This window comes from Rhinolophus ferrumequinum, chromosome 18, assembly GCF_004115265.2.
Source record: "Rhinolophus ferrumequinum isolate MPI-CBG mRhiFer1 chromosome 18, mRhiFer1_v1.p, whole genome shotgun sequence".
Classification (NCBI taxonomy): domain Eukaryota; kingdom Metazoa; phylum Chordata; class Mammalia; order Chiroptera; family Rhinolophidae; genus Rhinolophus; species Rhinolophus ferrumequinum.
The window spans coordinates 44,437,725-44,457,498 of NC_046301.1; the positions used below are offsets into that span (position 1 = coordinate 44,437,725).

General features: G+C 36.7%; 1 protein-coding gene across 2 annotated transcripts in view; it reads right to left on the reverse strand.

The window, feature by feature from the left end:
- The window catches only part of XPO7 (exportin 7), a 77,049-nt gene that overhangs the window by 35,418 nt on the left and 21,857 nt on the right, over positions 1–19,774 (reverse strand). The window contains exon 1 of one of the 2 annotated variants that reach the window (XM_033134100.1): positions 415–490. The exons of the other annotated variant lie outside the window; for it this stretch is intronic. Coding sequence (XP_032989991.1) covers positions 415–435 — 21 coding nt within the window. The 5' untranslated portion in view covers positions 436–490. Of the gene's footprint in view, positions 1–414; positions 491–19,774 lie in introns of those variants that run through there. 2 annotated transcript variants of the gene reach the window in all.

Genomic DNA, 19,774 nt, shown 5'->3' on the forward strand with positions numbered 1-19,774 from the left:
AATGAGGAGAGACCTGCTTCTTAACTCTGAGGAGAAGCCAGGTGACCTTATCTAATAATATCCATTTATTGCTCTTTTTTCTACTTTAGAAGGTTAAATAATAGAATGCCTAAAATATCTACAAACTCCCTTAAAGATCAATCACAAATGATACATTTTTCCCTTGAAAATATCCATCTTAAGCCTTTCCAAAAGGTTTTCAAATAAAAATTCAGAAGTTACTTGCTCCCCAAAATTATGAATACTAGAGGCACTGCTGTAAAATTAAGCACATAAACACACACTATAGGTGTCACATATTATCTTCACAGTTTTAAACATCTTCCCTTTGCATAGCAGTTATTAGCTCACAATTATGTGTATGCATAAAGATGGCCAACTTCTACGAGAAAGTTTCAGAATGCATGTACGCACCTTCCTCCCTGGGTCCCTCATGGCTAAAGTTCAGCAGACTCTTCTGTCATACTTTAAACTCTTGCTTCAGTTCCAAATTTAAAATGGAAGGGTCAAAATAAATGCAACCCTAGCATATGCTCACAGAGATAAGACAAGGGAAACGCCCCCAAACAAACCCTTCTCTCCAAATCTTGAACCAGTTCCAGGGAGGCAGGAAGGGGATGGGTGTGTGCTTTGGTCAAAACCCAAAGGGATGCAAATCTACTTCCACTTAATACGGTGTTGAAAAGCAAAGAGGAAGGAACTAGTAAGAGTTGACTTAACTATCACCTTTCACTAACTAGAGAGGATGGCAAATATCTGTTAGTCTTTAAAGGAATGGTTTGGACTTTAAGAAGTAATCTGTGCCTATTTTCTACAGTAGTAAGCAAGATTTGGTTTAAATAGTTTGAGGGATCCTACTAGAAATGACAATTCTGACATGAACAAAAATAATAATAATAATTAAACAAACCAACCTGGGTAAATAGCCTAAAATATATTGAACAGACACTCAAGGCTTTTATTATCATTTTATTTCATTATGCTGTGACTTTATAAATCAGAGCTTTTTCACTAAGCAGGAAAGCCCTTAGGGGCAGGATACCTATTTTACTCAACATGATTTATACATTTCAAACATTAACCCAAAGGAAACAAGAAAGAAAAATACTGACACTCTAAGATCATCAGTCTCCCCGCAGAGCCCCCCCTCTCCCCGCAAGAACAAACACAACCCCCCACTCCAAAACAAAATAAACAAGCAACCCTTCACAACACATTGGGGTTGACTAGGCTATGTTTCATTGATTCCTTTCTGACTTCCACTTAATACCTTCTTCAATTCAAAAGCACAGAGAAAACCGCACTAAGGCACATCTCAAGTAATGAAATTCTATAAGCAGTACCTGGATTTTTTCCCCACAGCTTATAAACACAAGGAATAGAGGGTAAGGCTAATTAATTGCATATAGTCCATAAAAACACATGTGAAAGTCAGTGATTTGCTTGCCCACATTGGCCCAAGACCCTAATAAGAAATGAATCGGTTTAATTATAAATCCCCACATTCCTAAGCAAGAGATTAAATCTCCTTCACAAGGTTTTGATTCAACCTAGAAGGCAAGTTCTCCAGACCACCCCCCCCGCCCCCAATAAAATGAATCATTTAAAAGAAAGGGTACAAATTATTTAAAAAATAGGCAACACAGAAGACATCAACAGAAAGACACCCTAACTCAAATGGAAAGACGGCTGTGAAGTCGGGTTGGGTTATGAGGGAGTGGGAGCAGTGGCCTCACAGCCTCACGCAGCCACCGCCATGAACTTGGAGCTTCCAATATCCTGAACAGACACTCCTTGAACAGTCATGCTGCTTAAGGTACAGTGGCGCTCCTCAAAATCTGATCAGTCAGTCCCGGTAGCGCCCCTGGTGCAACTCCGGTTTATGTTGATTACAACGAAGCTGTTCACGTGACAATGGCTAAGCATCTGTCACCAGCAGTTCCTTACTGCTCAAAACCGACATGCAGGTTATGGTGAGCTCTTGTTGTTGTTTTGTTCTGATTTGCTTTAATTCAGCAGACGAAAACATACTGCAGGGTAAGTCTGGTAATGAGTTCTCAGCTCAGGAAACCAGACTGCTTAAAAAACAAAAAAGTAATTTGACCATTTACACAAACAGTTTGAAGAACTAGAGCTCTATTTCTTTGTTTCCAGAAGAACAAATATGAAGCAATTTGTTTTCCCAAACAATTAGTAGAAACATCTAATAACTACAGGGTTAAGAGTAATTTCATTTGCGTTGCCCACACTCCCCATGGAAGTAGAGCGGCTGAGACATTTACATTACGTTCTTTTTGGATCCTCGTGTTCCCAAAGCATATTTAATACTTAGGTGATTTTCAAGCACCTTTTGCCGGACCTTGAATAAAATATTTATCCTACAAATATTTGATTAGCTATTAAAACTAGTACTTTACATTTAAGTTAGCAATAACACACCCCAGCGTGTATGAAACCTCCCATTCACCAGTTCTTATTAAGGATGCTTATCACGTGATGCTAGTTCAGTCACACAGAAGCCTCCAGAGAAGAATGTCTATTTTCTATTCCTGAGATTGCCAAAACTATAATCCATAGAAAAGCTTCTACCTGGTCCCCCTGCAACAGAAAAGCACATTTGGGTGAAATACTTCAAAGAACTGGAAGGCTCTCTTCAACTAACAAAGCACGACTTTAGTATAGGAAACTCAAGGCAATCAAACACCCCAAACTAGACCACACTGATTTCATGAACAATAGTCACAATGAAGGTATTCAAAGAATGTATCTTCTTTAATGTTTAGCAACAACATTATTTTATACAGTCCTTTAAACCTAGATAGAGAAAACACAGCTCAATTATTCTCTTTTCAACATAAGGTGCCACTACCAGTTGAGACTATGGACCTCAGAATATAATAATTTATCTGAAGAGTTAGTTGCCTCTGGATGAGAGGAAAATAAAGATTTTTGTCTGCATGTCAGATTTTATACTACTCCACAAAGCAGAATACCTTGGAATTTATTTTCATTAATTTGCAAAATGTGCCTTTAAAAAGCCTGACAGTATATACTTTTAAATTAGTCTCACTGCTTAAAAACAATTCACTTGGAGCTTTCCAATAGGAGACTAACTTGCTTTTCGGAGGGATTTGATGACATTCCAGGTGATGCTGAGCACTGAACTAGAAAACAAGCATAACCCTTGGTTGACTGGTCAGATCTGCAGCTGCTCTATAGGCGCTGAACCACCAGAAACGATCAGAAGCCATCACCATATTACAAAGTAAAGGCAGGCTCAACCCAGAAGTAGAATTAATTACCAATTTAGTAGCTGAATTTTCACGACTAGGATGCCTTAAATATGAAAAGAATTGCTGAAAAAAGTCAAGCCACTTTTAACCTGTTCATAAACTCCATTAATTTAGATCTTCCACAGTTGGAACTTTTCTGTGTACCAGGCAAACACTGTGTTAAGCAAATTAAAAGATGCATATTGAACCTGCCAGAATGAACCTTTTTTAAAGATCTATAAGTAAGGTTAATAAAATTGATATACTAATTACATTTTATTTTTTATGTATTGAATAAGATATTCTTATTGTCAATGAATATCCAACTATCACAGACACTACTTTTAAAAACTCCTAAAAATTCAGTAATAATTACTGTGAGGTTAAAAAACAAACAAGTGACAAGACAGTGTGTAGAGTATGGCATTTCTGATATATGTTAGCAAATTCATGAGAAAATCTGGATGAAAACAAACCAATTATCTCTGGAGATGAGATTGTCGGAGACTTTCAATTTCTGTTATGTGTATTTCCATAACTTTTGATTTTTTGACCACAACCATATGTTACTGGTAAACAGGAAAATAAAGCTCAACAGCTGTAGAGACAGGTAAAGTTTAAGCTCCTTTCTTTTCTAAATTACTCTTCTAATTACTAACATGGTACTAATTAGCAGCTGGTTCTGTTTCCAATCAAAATTCATAAAACAAATTCATAAAACCAAAAGAGGCAAAAGGCTAAAGGCTAAACTTCTCAAAAGTATGCCTGTGTTTATTACTCCTTTTATTTCGTTCTTTCTTACCAATAATAAATGTCGATAGTTGAAATGGCCTGAAAAGAACACAGAACATTCCATGCAAGGTTTCCTCGTTTATAAAGTTCTCTAGAAGGCCATCTTGTAGGCCAAAGCCATTTTGGTTTTATACACACGTTACCTACTGCAGTGGAGTCAAGGAAGGGAAGTAGCTGGCTCTCTGAATGAGAATGTTAACATATGCAAACTATTTATTTTTAAAAGGTTAAGACAAAAGTTTACAAAGCCAGTGCGCTTTGTAAAGACTTGAATCTGTACTTTAAAAGAGGACATCCAAATGGCTAACAAACAAATGACAGGTGCTCCATCTCAATACTCATTAGGAAATGTAAATTGAAACCACAATGAGATATTCATTAGAAAGACTGAAACGAAAAAGCCAGGATCAAGCCTTGGTTAAGATGTGAAACAACTGCAACTCACACGCTGCTTGTGGAGCTGGAGTTGGTCCCAACACTTTGGCAAACCGGCAGTTATCGATGAAAGCTAAACATACGGACCCTGTGAAAAGACACGGACCCCCGCTATCCCACTCCTAGGGACATCCCCAGCAGGGACGTGTGCTAAATTCACTAAGAACACATGCACAAGGAAGAATGTTCATGGCAGCACTAAATGTCACAGCTCCCGAACAGAAAGCCAAGTATCCCTCAGCATTAGTTTATGAGTGTTTCATTTCTTAATCTGCATGCTGCTTACCCAGGCATGTTGACTTTGAGAAAAGCCACTGAATTGTACATTTATAATTTCTGTATTTTTCTGTGTGTATGTTATACTTCAATACGAAGGTTTTAAAAAAGATGCATGAATGCCACAGTTCTCTCAATTCTCTGGATATTTACTCTCATCTACTTCTTTTTGATACTAATGGAAAAGAAGTTCACTAATAAGCAACAAACTGCACTTTAGATTTGGAGTGTTTTCGTTTTACATCAATTCATGCTTTTAAGACCATAACTCCCATTATTTTCTCAGTAAATAAATAAAGTAAGACTTTTGGATGCACTTGGGGACATTCTCCGAGTACTAAGAGGGTGAGTAAAGCCTTTTGGTTGCAGATGCTGCGTAATGTCTATTGCCGTAAAACAAGATAAAATGCGTATTTTCAGCAAGTGATACTGCTACGCCAGAGCCTTGCATGCATTAGATAAGGATGGCAAGTCTGCTAACATATGAGACTGCAAAATTCTACACTCAACTTCCAAATACTAATCAATTCTAACTTGTAATAAACACACATGATTTTGCATTGTGGGTAATACACAGCTGAAACACACATAAACAAACTATTTCATGACACAGCCAGCCAGACTAACCATGCCTGGTCCCTTAATGGTTTATTGATTTATAAATGTAACTCAAGAGTTTTCATTTAACACGTCACGAGAAACTGGCTGTGGTTCCTTCTTTCTCATAGTCACTAGTGGTGCCGGGGAATGAAGGCTGCAGTGTAAGCTGAGTCTTCTAAAATACAGGTTTCAATCTGGTAGCCTCAAACCAGTCCACAGACATTTTTGTTTTTCGCCTGGTTTCTACAACTTTGGTTTTAAAGTTTGAGTTGCCAATATTTCATAATAATACCTGCTTTTCTAGCCTCCCATTAAAAATCAGAAGATCTGGTAACACTGGACCTGCCTTTTCAAGTGTCCTCCTGGCTAGGCACCTGGCCCCACCTAGAGACACTGGTTTTCTCCCCCTACTCTAATACAATTTTGTCTCATATCAGTGGTTCACTTCAGGATGTCCAAGTTAAAAAGTAGTGAGCATGTGGGAGTACAACCGATTTTGGCTTAACCGTGGATACTAACTTTTTGCCAAGTTTGGTTAAAACAATCTTTGAGTACAAGAGGCTACATAAAATTTAGGCAGAGAAAAGAATTAGATGGAAAGTTAAGCAATTTGGATACTTGTCTTCGTAATTAACTGTGTGACTCTGGGAAAGTTAATTTCCTGGAGCTTCAGTTTTCTCTCATATAAAACAAGTGGATTTTATTATATTATTTTTAAAATTCAGCTCTAAAATTCTATGATTATAATATACTGTTCTTCCTATGTTAATTATATAACTAAATCAGCTTTAAAAGTAAGCAAATATTGAAACAAAATGATCATGAAAACAATAGTCTGGGCAATTTTTTTTTTTTTTTAAAGAATTACACTTAAAAAATCAATCAGGTACCACTCCCACACAACCCTCTCCCTGTAGCACAGGAGCTTACCCACAACTTCAGTGACCCAGCAGCAGGAACAAGGATCCTTTTGGAGCGGAGGGTCAGTAGTGTAATGGTTAATAGTTAAGACCGCAGATGTTAGACAAATCTTTGCTCCTCTATTTACTAGCTATGGGAGGATGAATAAGTTACTCAAATCTCTCAAACTAGTTTTCATTTCTTTTAAATAGAAGTAACATCTACTTCACAAGGTTGTAAACATCAATGAGGTAATATAAAGCATGTAAATTGTTAATTACTGAGTTTATTACTGGCTATTATAAATTACAATGGCTACTAAAAACTCTGGAAAACAACAGCTTTTTTTATAAGCGCACACATAAATGCGTATAAAATCTGTACGGTTTCTTCTACAGGGTTATAAATGCCTTTCCCTGTAGGGCTAGGGGGTTGGGGGTACAATATACAACTGATCCTCAATCTTCGTGGATTCCGTATTTGTAAATTTACCTACTTGCTAAAATTTGTAACCCCAAAACCAATACTCACAGCAATTTTGTGGTTATTTGTGGACATGCAGGTAATGGTGGAAAATTTCAGAAGCACTGACACACACCTTACCACCTGAGGTAGAATAAGGCGATGCTTTGCCTTCTTGTTTCAGCTCTCATGCCATAAACTAGTGTAGGTGTCCTTTCTGTGTTTTATTTAGTGCCATGTTTCTTACAGTTTTGGGCATTTTGTTGAAGATTTTGCTGTTTAAAACAACCCCCAAGCATGGTACTGAAGTGCTGTGTAGTATTCCTAAGAGCAAGAAAGCTGTGTGAAAATACATGCTAGAGAAGCTCCATTCAGGCATATAACACAGAAACACAAATAAAACAAGGTTGCAGGTTGACTAGCTGATAGAGAATATTGTGATCAGAGGTTGGTAGGAACTTAACCCTGAATATCCTCTAGGAGCAATGGTTCAGTATTTGCTAATTCAGGGTTTTTGGCAATTTTATAGGCCATAACTACCATGAATAATGAAGATCAGTTGTATTTCTGGCATCACTGGGTGGTATTCAGTGGATATTTCCCCATAGAAACAGAATTCTAATATATTGCCACTGTTACAGGCACTTGTTCAAACAGAGGTATTTATTAATTTATATTCTACCCAGAAATGCCAGTGTCTAGATCTTACTCTCTATAGGAGTTCGGAAAATTTTCCTGAGAATCTTGTTAGTCACAAAGGAAATACCTAAAGATGCACTGATACAGGGGTCATTCAGTAAATGGCACAGGTGACCCTACCCTGATGCCTCAAGCAACAAGCCTCACCCCGACACCTAGAGCTTCTAATCAGCATTGTAGTCTCAATCTTGATTTTGAACAAAAAATCAAGTATTGCCAGAAATCTGAAGAAAGCTTGTAACATGTAAGATAGTGCTAAAAACAAGGCAAAACACCCCAAATGGAGTCAGTGATGCTAAGCACCATATCACCAAACTGAAGCTTAATTACAGTTTCTGCTCTCCCAGAAACGCCATCTTAAATCAGTCAGGAACTGCTTAGTCAGCACTAGTCAGGTAATCTGCTAGACCTGTCATTCCCTAAAGGAAAGTAACTTTGCAATAACTAACCTGGTTTCCTTGTTCCTGCTCCTGTCTGCCTATAAAAATCTTTCATTTTGTACAGCTCTTCTGAGCTCCTTTCTATCTGCGAGGTTAGATGCTGCCCAATTCAATAACAGATTTTTGCTCAAATAAAATCTTAAAAATTTTAATATGCCTCAGTTTATCTTTTAATAATCTGATCCTAAAAAAAAAAAACCACACAAAAATCAACCTGGAACAAACAGAAACTGTGAAGGGAGAAGGAAACTTGAAAAAAAAAATTAAGAAATAGATGATTAAGCTCACCAACCAAAGAGATAAAAAATATATTGCAACTGTAGAATAAGAACAAGATGCTCTAAAAAAGAAACATTTAAAGAACATGAAAAGAGATCTTAGAAATTAAAAATACAATAGCAGAGCAAAATATTCTACCAGAGGGTTGAAAAATAATGTTCAAGTCTCTCAGAAAGCAGAGAAAAAGGACGGAGATGGAAAATAAGAGAGCAAAGATAAAAGCCTAGTTCCAGAGGTCCAAGTCCAACTAATAGGAGTTCCAGACAGAACGGAGAATAGTAAAGGAGAGGAAATTATCAACAAAATAATTCAAGAACAATTTCTAGAACTGAAGAACATCAGTTACAGAATGAAAAGGCCTACCAAATGCCCAGCATAGAAAGATGAAAATCAAGTCACACCCAAAGCTCCTCACCGTGAAACCTCAGAAGCCTGAGGAACAAAAAAGAAGATTCTATAAGCTGTACCAGGGGTGGGGACTAAAAACCAAAATAAAACCGAAGCCAGGTAACACATAACTGATCAAGGAGCAGATGGCTCTGGACATCACAAAAGCAACTCTGGAAACAAGCCAACAGAACAATGTCTGCAAGATTCTGAAGGGAAATGATCAACCTAGAATGCTATACACAGGCCAACAAGTGATCAAGTGTGAGGGCAGAACAAAGCTGTTTCAGGCATGGAAAGCCACAAGCATCTATCATCCATGCTTCTATGAGAGAATGTCCTTCACACGAAAATAACAACAATCCCATAAAAAGGTAAGCATGGAATGTAGGAAACTGAAACTACAACACAGGAGAGGGCATCAAGGGACACCTGGGAGGATGCTGAAGGGAGATCCTAGCACGACCACCGTGTGCTACCCATTCAGAGCAAGCAGGCCTTATTCAAGCAAAGTGGCTCAAGGGAACAAGTCATGTTCAGGAAGTCGTCACCAAGTTCCCTGCTGCCTTCCAGGACAGGACACCTGGGTAAGAGTTCTTTTGTTAAGAAGAATTCACCTGAATCCATGTTGAAGTTTAGTTCATAGAAAAGCACTCAACTGACAAAGTTAACACTCCACTGAACTTTAGAAAGTTTTTCTACAGAGCTGTATAATCATTTTAAACTAACATTCCAATGACAAAGGCAGTAGTGCAACATTAAAGGATGGCTTTGAAATTAATACTGTATGGTATAGTTATTTACAGAATTTAAAAGCTATAAGAGGCTTTAGGCATAAAAATTTTGCACCCTATGATTGATAAATGGAGTTCCAATGAAGAAGGGGAAAAAAAGAAAAATACATTTGTTTTTTGCCACCCTCACTTCCTTTATGTAAAAGGTAGTCTCTCAGATGCTTTTTATGAAACTTGATTCTGCCATGCTCACAGTATTAAAAAACCAAAGCAAAATGGCTGAGTCAGGGAGTAGATTATTTAGGCGAAGCGCATCACCTTAGGAAAGGAAGCCAGCACCCAGACATTTGGGGACCCAAATTTGCAGTTTTAAAAAAAATCACGTGTAAATAAACTTTTCTGCTATTATTACCATTTCCCTAAAAGCTCGTTTTTAAAAGCAGCTCTTTACAGAGAGAACAATCTTACCTAGTTATACACTCCTTTTAAAAGTGTTAAACCACATCTCGAACAATTTAAATTGGGATATACTGTCTATTGATGTTACCAGATCTTTTCCTTACAAATTTAATGATTTTTACCACACAGCAAGCATGATCAAACAAGTGGCTTCTAAAGGTCAGAAAGGGCTTCCTTTTCAACCTGGACCCAGCAGAATGGTTCCTGCAAAGAGGGTGGTGAGAGGAAGGGCCGTTCTGCCATTAACGAGGTAGTGACCAGAGGATATACCATCAACATTCACCAGCACATCCATGGACTGGGTTTTAAGAAGTGTGCCCCTCGGGCACACAAAGGAATCTGGAAATTTGCCATGAAGGAGATAGGAATTCCAGATGTGCACATGGCACTAGGCTCAACAAAGCTGCCTGGGCCAAAGGAATAAGGAATGTCTCATACTGTATCTGGGTGAGGTTGTCCAGAAAATGTAATGAGGATGAAGACTCACCAAACAAGCTATATACACCAGTTACCTATGTATGTACTTGTCACCACTTTAAAAAAAAACAACAAATAGCTAATATGAACGAGAACTAACTGCTGATTGTCAAAGAAAGTTATGAAACTGCAATACATAATAAATAAAATAAAAATAAAGGTCAGAAAGTGACAGCCTATTGGTTAAGTATTAAGGAGCCAAAATGTGAGAGTTGTATAGGCTTTCACTTTAGTCTTGATTTCCAAGAACTACTTGTTTTTGAGTTCTTTATTATTTAAGTTATACTATAGAGGGATACTGTTGGGCCAGTAGTGTACATTTATCATCTTAATTTTATGTCCTTAATATCAATTTGGTACAAGAGTCAAACGTTAAGAGTATTTGGTGTTATTTTACTCATAATCATATTAAAATATTAAGAGTGCCATTTAAACACTGATTTGTATATGAGAGCAAAGGAAACGATCCAACACACAATCACCAATTATCTGAGGCCCTAATCATTACAGAGCTTCATTATTATGTTTTACAATGATTAAGTAAAAAGGATCTCAGATTCTAGCACTTATAGTTTTATTAATAGGCTAGCCAAATAAATACAACTGGCCTGGTGAGTATTCAAGAACTTCAATAATCTTAGGGTTTCCCCCCTTCTTTTTATGTTACTAGTTCTTATAATTTCCACTACTGATAGAAATTGCATTTACAAACAGAAACTACTATGCTTAAGAAAATGAAAAGACTAGTCACACAGACTGGGAGAAAAATCTTGGCAAAACACATATCTGAGAAAAGACTGGTATCCAAAATGTACAAAGAACTCTTAAACTTGACAATAACCATCCCATTAAAAATTTGGCAAGAGATCCGAACATACACTTCATCAAAGAAGATGTACAGATGGCAGATAAGCTTATGAAAAGATGCTTAATACTGTATGTTATCAGGGAAACGCAAATGAAAACAACAGTAAGATACCACTACACACCAATTAGAATGGCTAAAATCCAAAACACTGAAAACACCAAATGCTGGTGAGGATGTGGAGCCAACAGGAACTCTCATTCATTGCTTGGGGGAATGCAAAACAGCCATTTTTGGCAGTTTCTTACAAAACTAAACATGTTCTTACATGATCCGGCAATTGCGTTCTTTGGTATTTACCCAAATGAGTTGAAAATTCATGTCTACAGAAAGACCTGCACATGAGTATTTACAGTAGGTTTATTCAGAATTGCCAACATTTGGAAGCAATTAAGATGTCCTTCAGTAAGCAAATGGATAAATAAACTATGGTACATCCAGACAATGGAATATTACTCAGTGCTGAAAAGAAATGAGTTATCAGGCCACAAAAAGACATGGAAGAACCTTTAAATGTATATCATGAAGTGAAAGAAGCCAATCTGAAAAGGCTACCTGCTGTATGATTCCACCTCCATGACATTCAGGAAAAGGCAAAACAATAGAAACAATAAGAAGAGTGGTAGTTGCCAAGAGTTTGTGGAAAAGGGAGAGATGAAGAATAGGCTGAGCCCAGGGGATGTTCAGGGCAGTGAAACTATTCTGTATGATACTGTAACGATAGACATACGAGCTCTGACAATCAAGTTTGCAAAGTCATTCTAGAACAAGTGCTACATACCTCATTGCTGAATGAGGTATGGTCACCTTTGAAGTACTCCCCTTGGGAAGCTATGCACCGACGCCAGTGCCCAGTGCACCTTTCAAAACAATTTTGGAACTTTTTCTGGAATGGCCATCAGAGCTGTCTTTCTACTACTCCTTGATGTCTTGAATGTCATCAAAATGTCTTCCTTCCAATATTTCCTTTATCTTCGGGTAAAGAAAGAAGTCATCAGGGGCCACATAAGGTGAATAGGGAAGGTTTTCCAATAGTTATTTGTTTACTGACTAAAAACTCCCTCAACAGACAGTGCCGTGTGAGCTGCTGCATTTGACGTGATCCAAGAGCCATGAATTGTTGGCGAAAAGTTCAGGTCATTTTTGTCTTTTTCACGCAGCCTTTTCTGCACTTCCAAATAGTAAACTTGGTTAACTGTTCCTCCAGTTGGTAGAGATTCATAATAATCCCTCTGGTATCAAAAAAGGTTAGCGACATCGTTTTGACTCTTGATTTGGACTGACGGAACGTTTTTGGTCGTGGAGAATTGGCTGACTTCCATTGTGCACTTTGACGCTCTGTTTCAGGGTCATATTGGTACACCCATGTTTCATCACCAGTGATAACACGGCCCAAAACATCACCTTGCCTCTCCAAAAGGTCTTGGCAAGCTTCGACTCTCCTTTGCTTTTGTTCACTGGTGAGCTCCTTCAGGACCATTTTTGCACACACCTTTCTCATGCCAAGATTTTCAGGTAAGATTTTCCTGTTTCCCTATTGATGTTTACTTGGTCTGTTATGCTTCTCACAGTCAGCTGACGATTTTGATGCACAATTTGAGGAATTTTTGCAATGTTTTTATCAGTTTTGCTCATTACTGGCCGCCCTGACCTCTCTCTTCATCAGTGACGCGTTCACTCCCCTCAGAAAAACGTTTAATCCATTTGTACACTGCCGTTTTCTTCACGGCATTATCCCCACAAACTTGGACTAACATGTCCCTGATTTTACTTCCACTCTTGCCAAATTTAACAAGAAACTTAATGTTCATACGTTGGTCTAATTCAAGCTCAGGCTATCTTGTGACGGCACACAAAAGCACGCAACAACGATGAACTCCACTCGGCAGGACACCGCCACACGTCGACACAAACCCAGCTGGGAGACACTGCTATACCAAGGTTATAAAACCTTATGGAGCTGTTTGTGCAGTGCTGCCAATGGAAGCGCACGGTGGCAAGTTCGCAAACTTAGTTGTCACACCTCGTATGACATGGATTTGCAGCTTTGCCCTGTACTTTTAATCAGTTTTTACTTTCCATATTCTCAGGCTATTTCATGAGGTACATACAAGTGTGGAGCTCAGTCTTCCGTTATTAGTGACTTTTGATCTCTAAACGCTTTTCTCAGTTATGTTATAAATCTCTCCTTTCACTTTGTAGATAGCTTTTTTAACTCTTAATGGTATCTTTTAATGAATAAAAGTTCTTAATTTTAATACAGTACAATTTATCATTTTTTATGATTAGTATTTTGCTTGTCCTGTTAAAGAAGTCTTTTCCTATTCTAAGATCATAAACATATTCTTTTATATTATCTTTTACATTTTTTTTTTTTTTTTTACTTTTACCTTCTATCTAAAAGCCAGTTGACAGAGACTACTTTGCATGGTGTATGTATTTTGGGGGGGGATGGTGGTCCAACTTTACTTCCTCTATGTTATTATTTATAATCCACTCAAACTGGCTTTCAACTCTGAGGTAACTTAGTATTTGTGATTACTACTGTAGCCTGGACTCATCCTTCCTTATTCCTTTGTGCTACTATATATGTCCCACACTTCATTTTGCTTCTTTTTCTTTTTGTGACTTTTTTTTGGTTTTTTAAAAATTTTTCTTCCCAGTTTTTGAATTCCATTTTTCTTCCCAGTACTAGTTACCACACATTCTTAATAAAGTCCAAAGTTAGGCAATATTTTATCTTCCCTCCTGAAGAACACAGCGGCCTTAGAACATGAACTATGATCAGTTCTCTCCTGTTATTCTGTTTCTGTCCATTATTTTGGTTTTGCTTTTTTAGCTTTAAAAATTAGCATATTATCTGATACAATGCTTATTTAGATTTACTTATGTTTACCAATTCTTTGCTCACCTTTACTTCTCACATAACCAAACCCTTCTTCTACAGTATTTTCCTTCAAGTATATCCTTTATAGAAGTTTCTTAAGATTTACTGACTGTAAACTCAGATTTTATCTAAAAATGACTAATATAGTATGTATGACTAATAGTGCCTTCAGTCTTGAAAGATTATTTTGTTGCGTATACAATTCTAAGTTGACGTTTATTTTTTTTCTGTACTATCTTTTGGCTTCCAGGTTGCTGTTGTCTCTATAAGCCTGTTTTTTATCTGTAGGCAATGTTTTTCTTTCTGATTTTAAGACCTTCTCTTTATCTTTGTAGTTTATTACAATGTTTCTAGATGTGAGTTTTAGAAATTTATTTCATTTTGTAAATGTGATTTTTAAAAATTTATATTGTTTTGCAACTTTAACTTAGGTGCACATTTTTTTCAGTTTAGAAAATTCTCAGCCAATATTCGTCTCTCCTCCATTCTTTCTTTCTAGGTATGTTATATATTCTATCCTCCATGTCTCTTAACCGTTCCCATTTTTCCTGTCCTTGCTCCCTGTGTAGTATTCTGAACAATGTCTTCAGATCTTCCATAGTGCTCTCTCTTCCTCACTGTGTGTGATATGCTAACATATCTACTGAGTTTAAAATGTCAATGATTATATTTTAAACATAATTTCATTTTTTTCAAATGTGATGTCATTTTTGACAATCAATTTCTGCTTGCTCGTTTTTTAATAAAAATTCATTATTTTGTTAAATATTTCATACATAAGTTTGTTTTTTTTATTCTGTACCTGATGATGTTCCCGTATCTGAAGTATCTGGTGCGTGTGTGGGGGGAGCACGAGGTAATCTAAATCTGACGCTTACAGAATCTGCTCGATCTCACTTATGGGGGACTTCTCCTGTGTGGGGTAATATAAACTCATAATTAGTTGATACACATCTGTGGAAATCCACAATACCTGTGCTCCTGTTTTCTGCTGGTGGCCAGGAAGTGCTAAGAAATGAACTCCAGTGCATTTTAGGATCCTGAATTAATGTGGCAGTTTCAGCCTAGTTTCTCACTTTGCAGCAGGCACAAGTGTTCAGTTTGGGCATTTGACCCCAGAGTGACTTGCGCTTCACTACTCACTCCCTACACTCCAGTTTGAGTACGTTCATTTAAATTAACCCATGGGGGTGGAAGACTTAGAGATTTCTCTTATTTCTTGCAAGCTTGTTAGTGCTTGTTCAAATTCTAACAAGATCTACATGTATTACAGTGACAGGGTACTTCAGAAAAATAGCTTGCCATACAGTAGGAAATGGAACTCTTTCTCTTCCTACTCATTTTTGCTCTCAAGAGATTTTCCTTACCTTTTCTGGGTAAGGTCGACTATGTATTTAATAGGAATTATTTTAAGACTTTACTGATCATTTCTGAGTGTTGTATAGAAATACTTTCAAGTTATGTACTCTGCTGTACTGCTAGAAATTTCAGAAGTGCTCTTTTTATCAAACATTTTGTTAAACTAGATCTCTCCCATTTTATACCTATGCAGTTTTTCTATACCTACTAGTAGAATCTTGCATTTACCTATAAAAACTTTTACTTGTCAGATTTAGTGAACTTTTCTAGTCTATTAAGATACTCTTAGCTCCTGTCATCAAACAATCCACCCCTTACCCTGCATGAGCAGCATAGTAAACTTACATTCCAGCGGTTACTTGTTTATGATTGTTTTTCTTATTACCCTTTGAAATTGATACGATATATCTTACTTTTGATTTTTGAGGGCATGTAGGAATATATAATCCACAGGAGGTATTCAATAAATGCATACTGAATAAATGTCCTTATCTAACTTGCTAATAAAAATACTAAATAGGATAAGCCCATGATCAGAGCTCTGAGCCCCAACAGAGACCTTGTTCCTAGCCATCAATAATCCGCTGATTAGCACTCTCGGATATGGCCATTCAACTCCTTATTCATTGATTCAACAAATATTTGAGACTGTATTAAATTTTACATTTCAGCCGATTACCTAGAATCTATGAGGATATTCTGAGAGATTTTATCAAATGATTTGCTGAAATCCAGATATATTCTGTCACAGCATTTCCGTTTTACTAGCCTTACTGACTCATTTTAAACCTTTCAAGAAGCCTTTCTGAATATTCAGATCATTATGATCTCCTAAGCACAACTGTGAACTCAGCAATACACATTTTTACACTTTAACTACATGCCGCTTTACTGAATGAGTTTGTAACTTACCTTCCCATGGTATTTAACATTGTGTTGAACATACAGTAAACCATTAATAAATAACTGCTTTGTTATAGCAGAATATCTTTTAAATACTCGTATGTGACAACTGGGGAGAAAATGAGAACTCTCATCTCTAGTCCCACCTTCACTATGGGAAAATGGGGAGAAGAAATACGATTCTGTATTTGTTACACTCAAGGGAACGAAATAAAAAATGTTGTTTAATAAAATTACTCACCCTTTAATACGACCAAAATCTGCTTGCATATCCTTAAATATTATTTCTTCAAACAAAGCAGAGCAACAAACACTTGTGAGAGAAACATATTCAGTTACAGCCATCCAAAGAGCAAAGGAGTCTATACATTTCTCAAATGATGTGAAACAGAATATTTTGAAACATACTGCCAGTCTCTGGGGTGCACTAACACCACAGTCCTAAATATTTTATTTAACTGATGACATCCAAAAGAAACTTCCATAAATTAGTAAGTGCTTAATTCTCGACAAACCTCGAAAAGCCACATTGTGTTCCAATTCCTTAAAAACACAAGAAATTCTTTTCATATCTTCCTCAAAAAGCAACCAAGATGAGTGCTGAATATAACAGCCAGTGCGACTCCACAAAGTTCTCTAGTTCAATGGTTCTCAAAGTATGGTCCACGGAACCGTGGGGGTCACTGAGACTCTTTCAGGAGGTCTATAAAATCGAAGCTATTTTCATACTACTAAGACATTATTTGCCTTTTTCGGTCTATTGACATTTGCACAAACGGTGCACCAATGCACAAAGGCAATGGTGGATAAAACTGCTGGTGCCTTAGCACCACCCAATACCTGGGCATCCAGTGTACTAGCAGCCAGTGTATTCTTCACTGCCACATACTTACTTAAAGAGAAAAAAAAAAAAAGAAAGAAAGAAAAGAAAAAGCCAGTTTCACTTAAGAATGTCTTTGATGAAGGAAATGAAAAATTATTACTATTGTTAAATCTCAACATCTTTTTAATATACTGTGTGACAAATGGGAAGTATGCATAGAACACTTCTGCTGTATACCAATGGGTTTTCATTTAACAGAATAAGGGAAGTTCAGATGTGGGTTCAGATTCCACACTGCAACTAATCTTCACAAAACTACTGTTTATCAAAGACGTATCAAGGAATATCCACAATTATCTGAAAAGGTTATTAAAATATTCCTCTCTCTTCCAACAACATATCTGTGTGAAGCTGAATTTTGTTCATGCATTTCAACCAAAACAATATATGGTAATGGACTGAATGCAGAAGTAAATACAGTCCACCCCACAAATCCTCAGGTTTCAAATCTGCCGATTTAACCGAGGTTCGAAAATATTCAGAAAACAAATGTTACGCTGTTGCTGACATGTACTATGTAGTTAGGCCTACGATGGTAATTGTGTCTGTACTGAACATGTACAGACTTTGTTTTCTTGTCATTGTTCCTTAAATAATATAACAACTATAATTTAGTATTTACATTGTTATTAGGTATAAATCTAGAGATGCTTTAAAGTATGTGGCACGATATGCGTAGGTTATATGCAAATATTATGCCGTTTTATATAACGGACTTGAGCATCCACAAATTTTGGTACCTGTGTGGGTTGGGGATATGTCCTGGAACCAATCCCCCACGGGTACTAGGGACAACTGTATGAGAATCCAGTTGTAGTCTATTAAGCCACACAGTAAAGAGATTTCCAAAAATTATAAAATAATGCTACTTTACTAAATTTTGCATTTTGTCGTGGAACTTTTTTTCATAAAAATGTTTACAATGGGTTATGATTGTTATTTTAAATGAATTAAACACATTCTAAAATTTTTGCTTTAATTTCTAATATAGTAAAGACTACAGCTATAAGGTCACATAAGTAAAAACTCTTTGGGGTCCTCAATAATTTTAAAGAGTGTAAAAGGGTCCTGAGACCATAAGGTTTGACAACTGCTGCTGTAGTTGATGAAAAACATCACTTTGGGGAGCTCTGCTCCACTTTACACACAGCAGGACTTACAAACTGCCTAATTTATCTTATTTAGCAACAAATACTTAGGGATACTATCTGTTACCTGCACATTTTCTCCAATATTGCAAGGTAAGACTAATAAAATTATGAGGTGAACAGCAGTCAAGTCCAACACCCCAGAAGTCCTTTCTATGTGCCCCAATCCAATGGTAACACCTTTCCTCTCTTGCTCCGAGTAACCATTATCCTGACTTGTATATTAAGTCCTGACTGCTATATCAATCACTTCCTTGCCATTGTCTTTTTATGGTGTGCGTCCCTAGACTCTATAGCTTTGCCTGTTTTTTAACAAACTGGTGTCTTTTTGGTCTCTTTTAATACATAGGCTTCTCCAGCATCCCTTTCACTTCCCTGTAATTTCCCTATTGAAGAACCCAGGCTGTTTGACCTATAGAGCTCCCCAGGTTTGGGTTTCGCTGACTGCATATTCTTGGTACAGGTTCAGCCGTGTTTCTGTTTTTGGTATTTCCTAAATATTGACAGATGGATCAAGCCTGGGTTAGACTCAGGTTGTCGCCCCTGCTCTGACAAGACTATAGGAGGCACATAATACCAGACTGCCTCTTGGTGGTCGGTCTTAGGAGCCACTGACGTTCACTGCCTATTATCTCTCTCTGTCTATTCAGTCAACGAGGACTGTCAAAATGGTGATACCTTAATTCTATAATTTCTTTTTCATTTATTAGTTGGAATATATTTGTAAAGCAATTGTGTCCCTCATATACTATTTGGTTATCTATTAGTTCAGTTCACACAGAAAGGGGAGGGGAAATAATTGATTCTTTTCCTTTACTAGTTTTTAAGATAATGAATTGGTTTTCTACCATCCTCTGAAGGTAACCTAACCAATCATTCTTCTTATTTTTTAAAATATCATTAAGAAATAATTGATTAAAAAATTTGATTAACCTCTCTGCCAAATTTTCAAACAGCACATATTGGCCATCAAGGGCTAGATTTAACTACATTAGATTTAGGTGTGTAGAGATTAGTTATCCACCTGAAAAGTTGCATCTCCATAAGCATACATTTTAGTTACGGAAAAGGTTAAGACAACCAATTAGTTCCTAAATATATGACAAAATTCAGGCGAGATTAAAAAATATGATTTTAATATCTATGTTGAGATAAGTTCAGATAAAATTTTTTTTAAAAGTTGTCTGTTTGGTGATGCAGTTTTCCTCATGTAGTTACAAATATCAACCATAAAAATCTGGAGATATTACATATTACAATTATTTTATAAGAATCTGACTCAATTAACTTTAACATTAAAAACAACAAAACACCCATCACTCAATTGTTGGAAATAGTTACTTTAAAGTAACTTAAAAAATCCAAAAATAAGTTACTGCCTGAAAATCATGGGCGTATTCAATAAGCAAAGACTATATCCATCTATTTTTAAGTTACAAAGAATGCATAAGGAGCAATTTTTATTTTTAAAAATACAATTTTTCTTAAAAATAAAAGGGCTGAAAATAAAATTATTT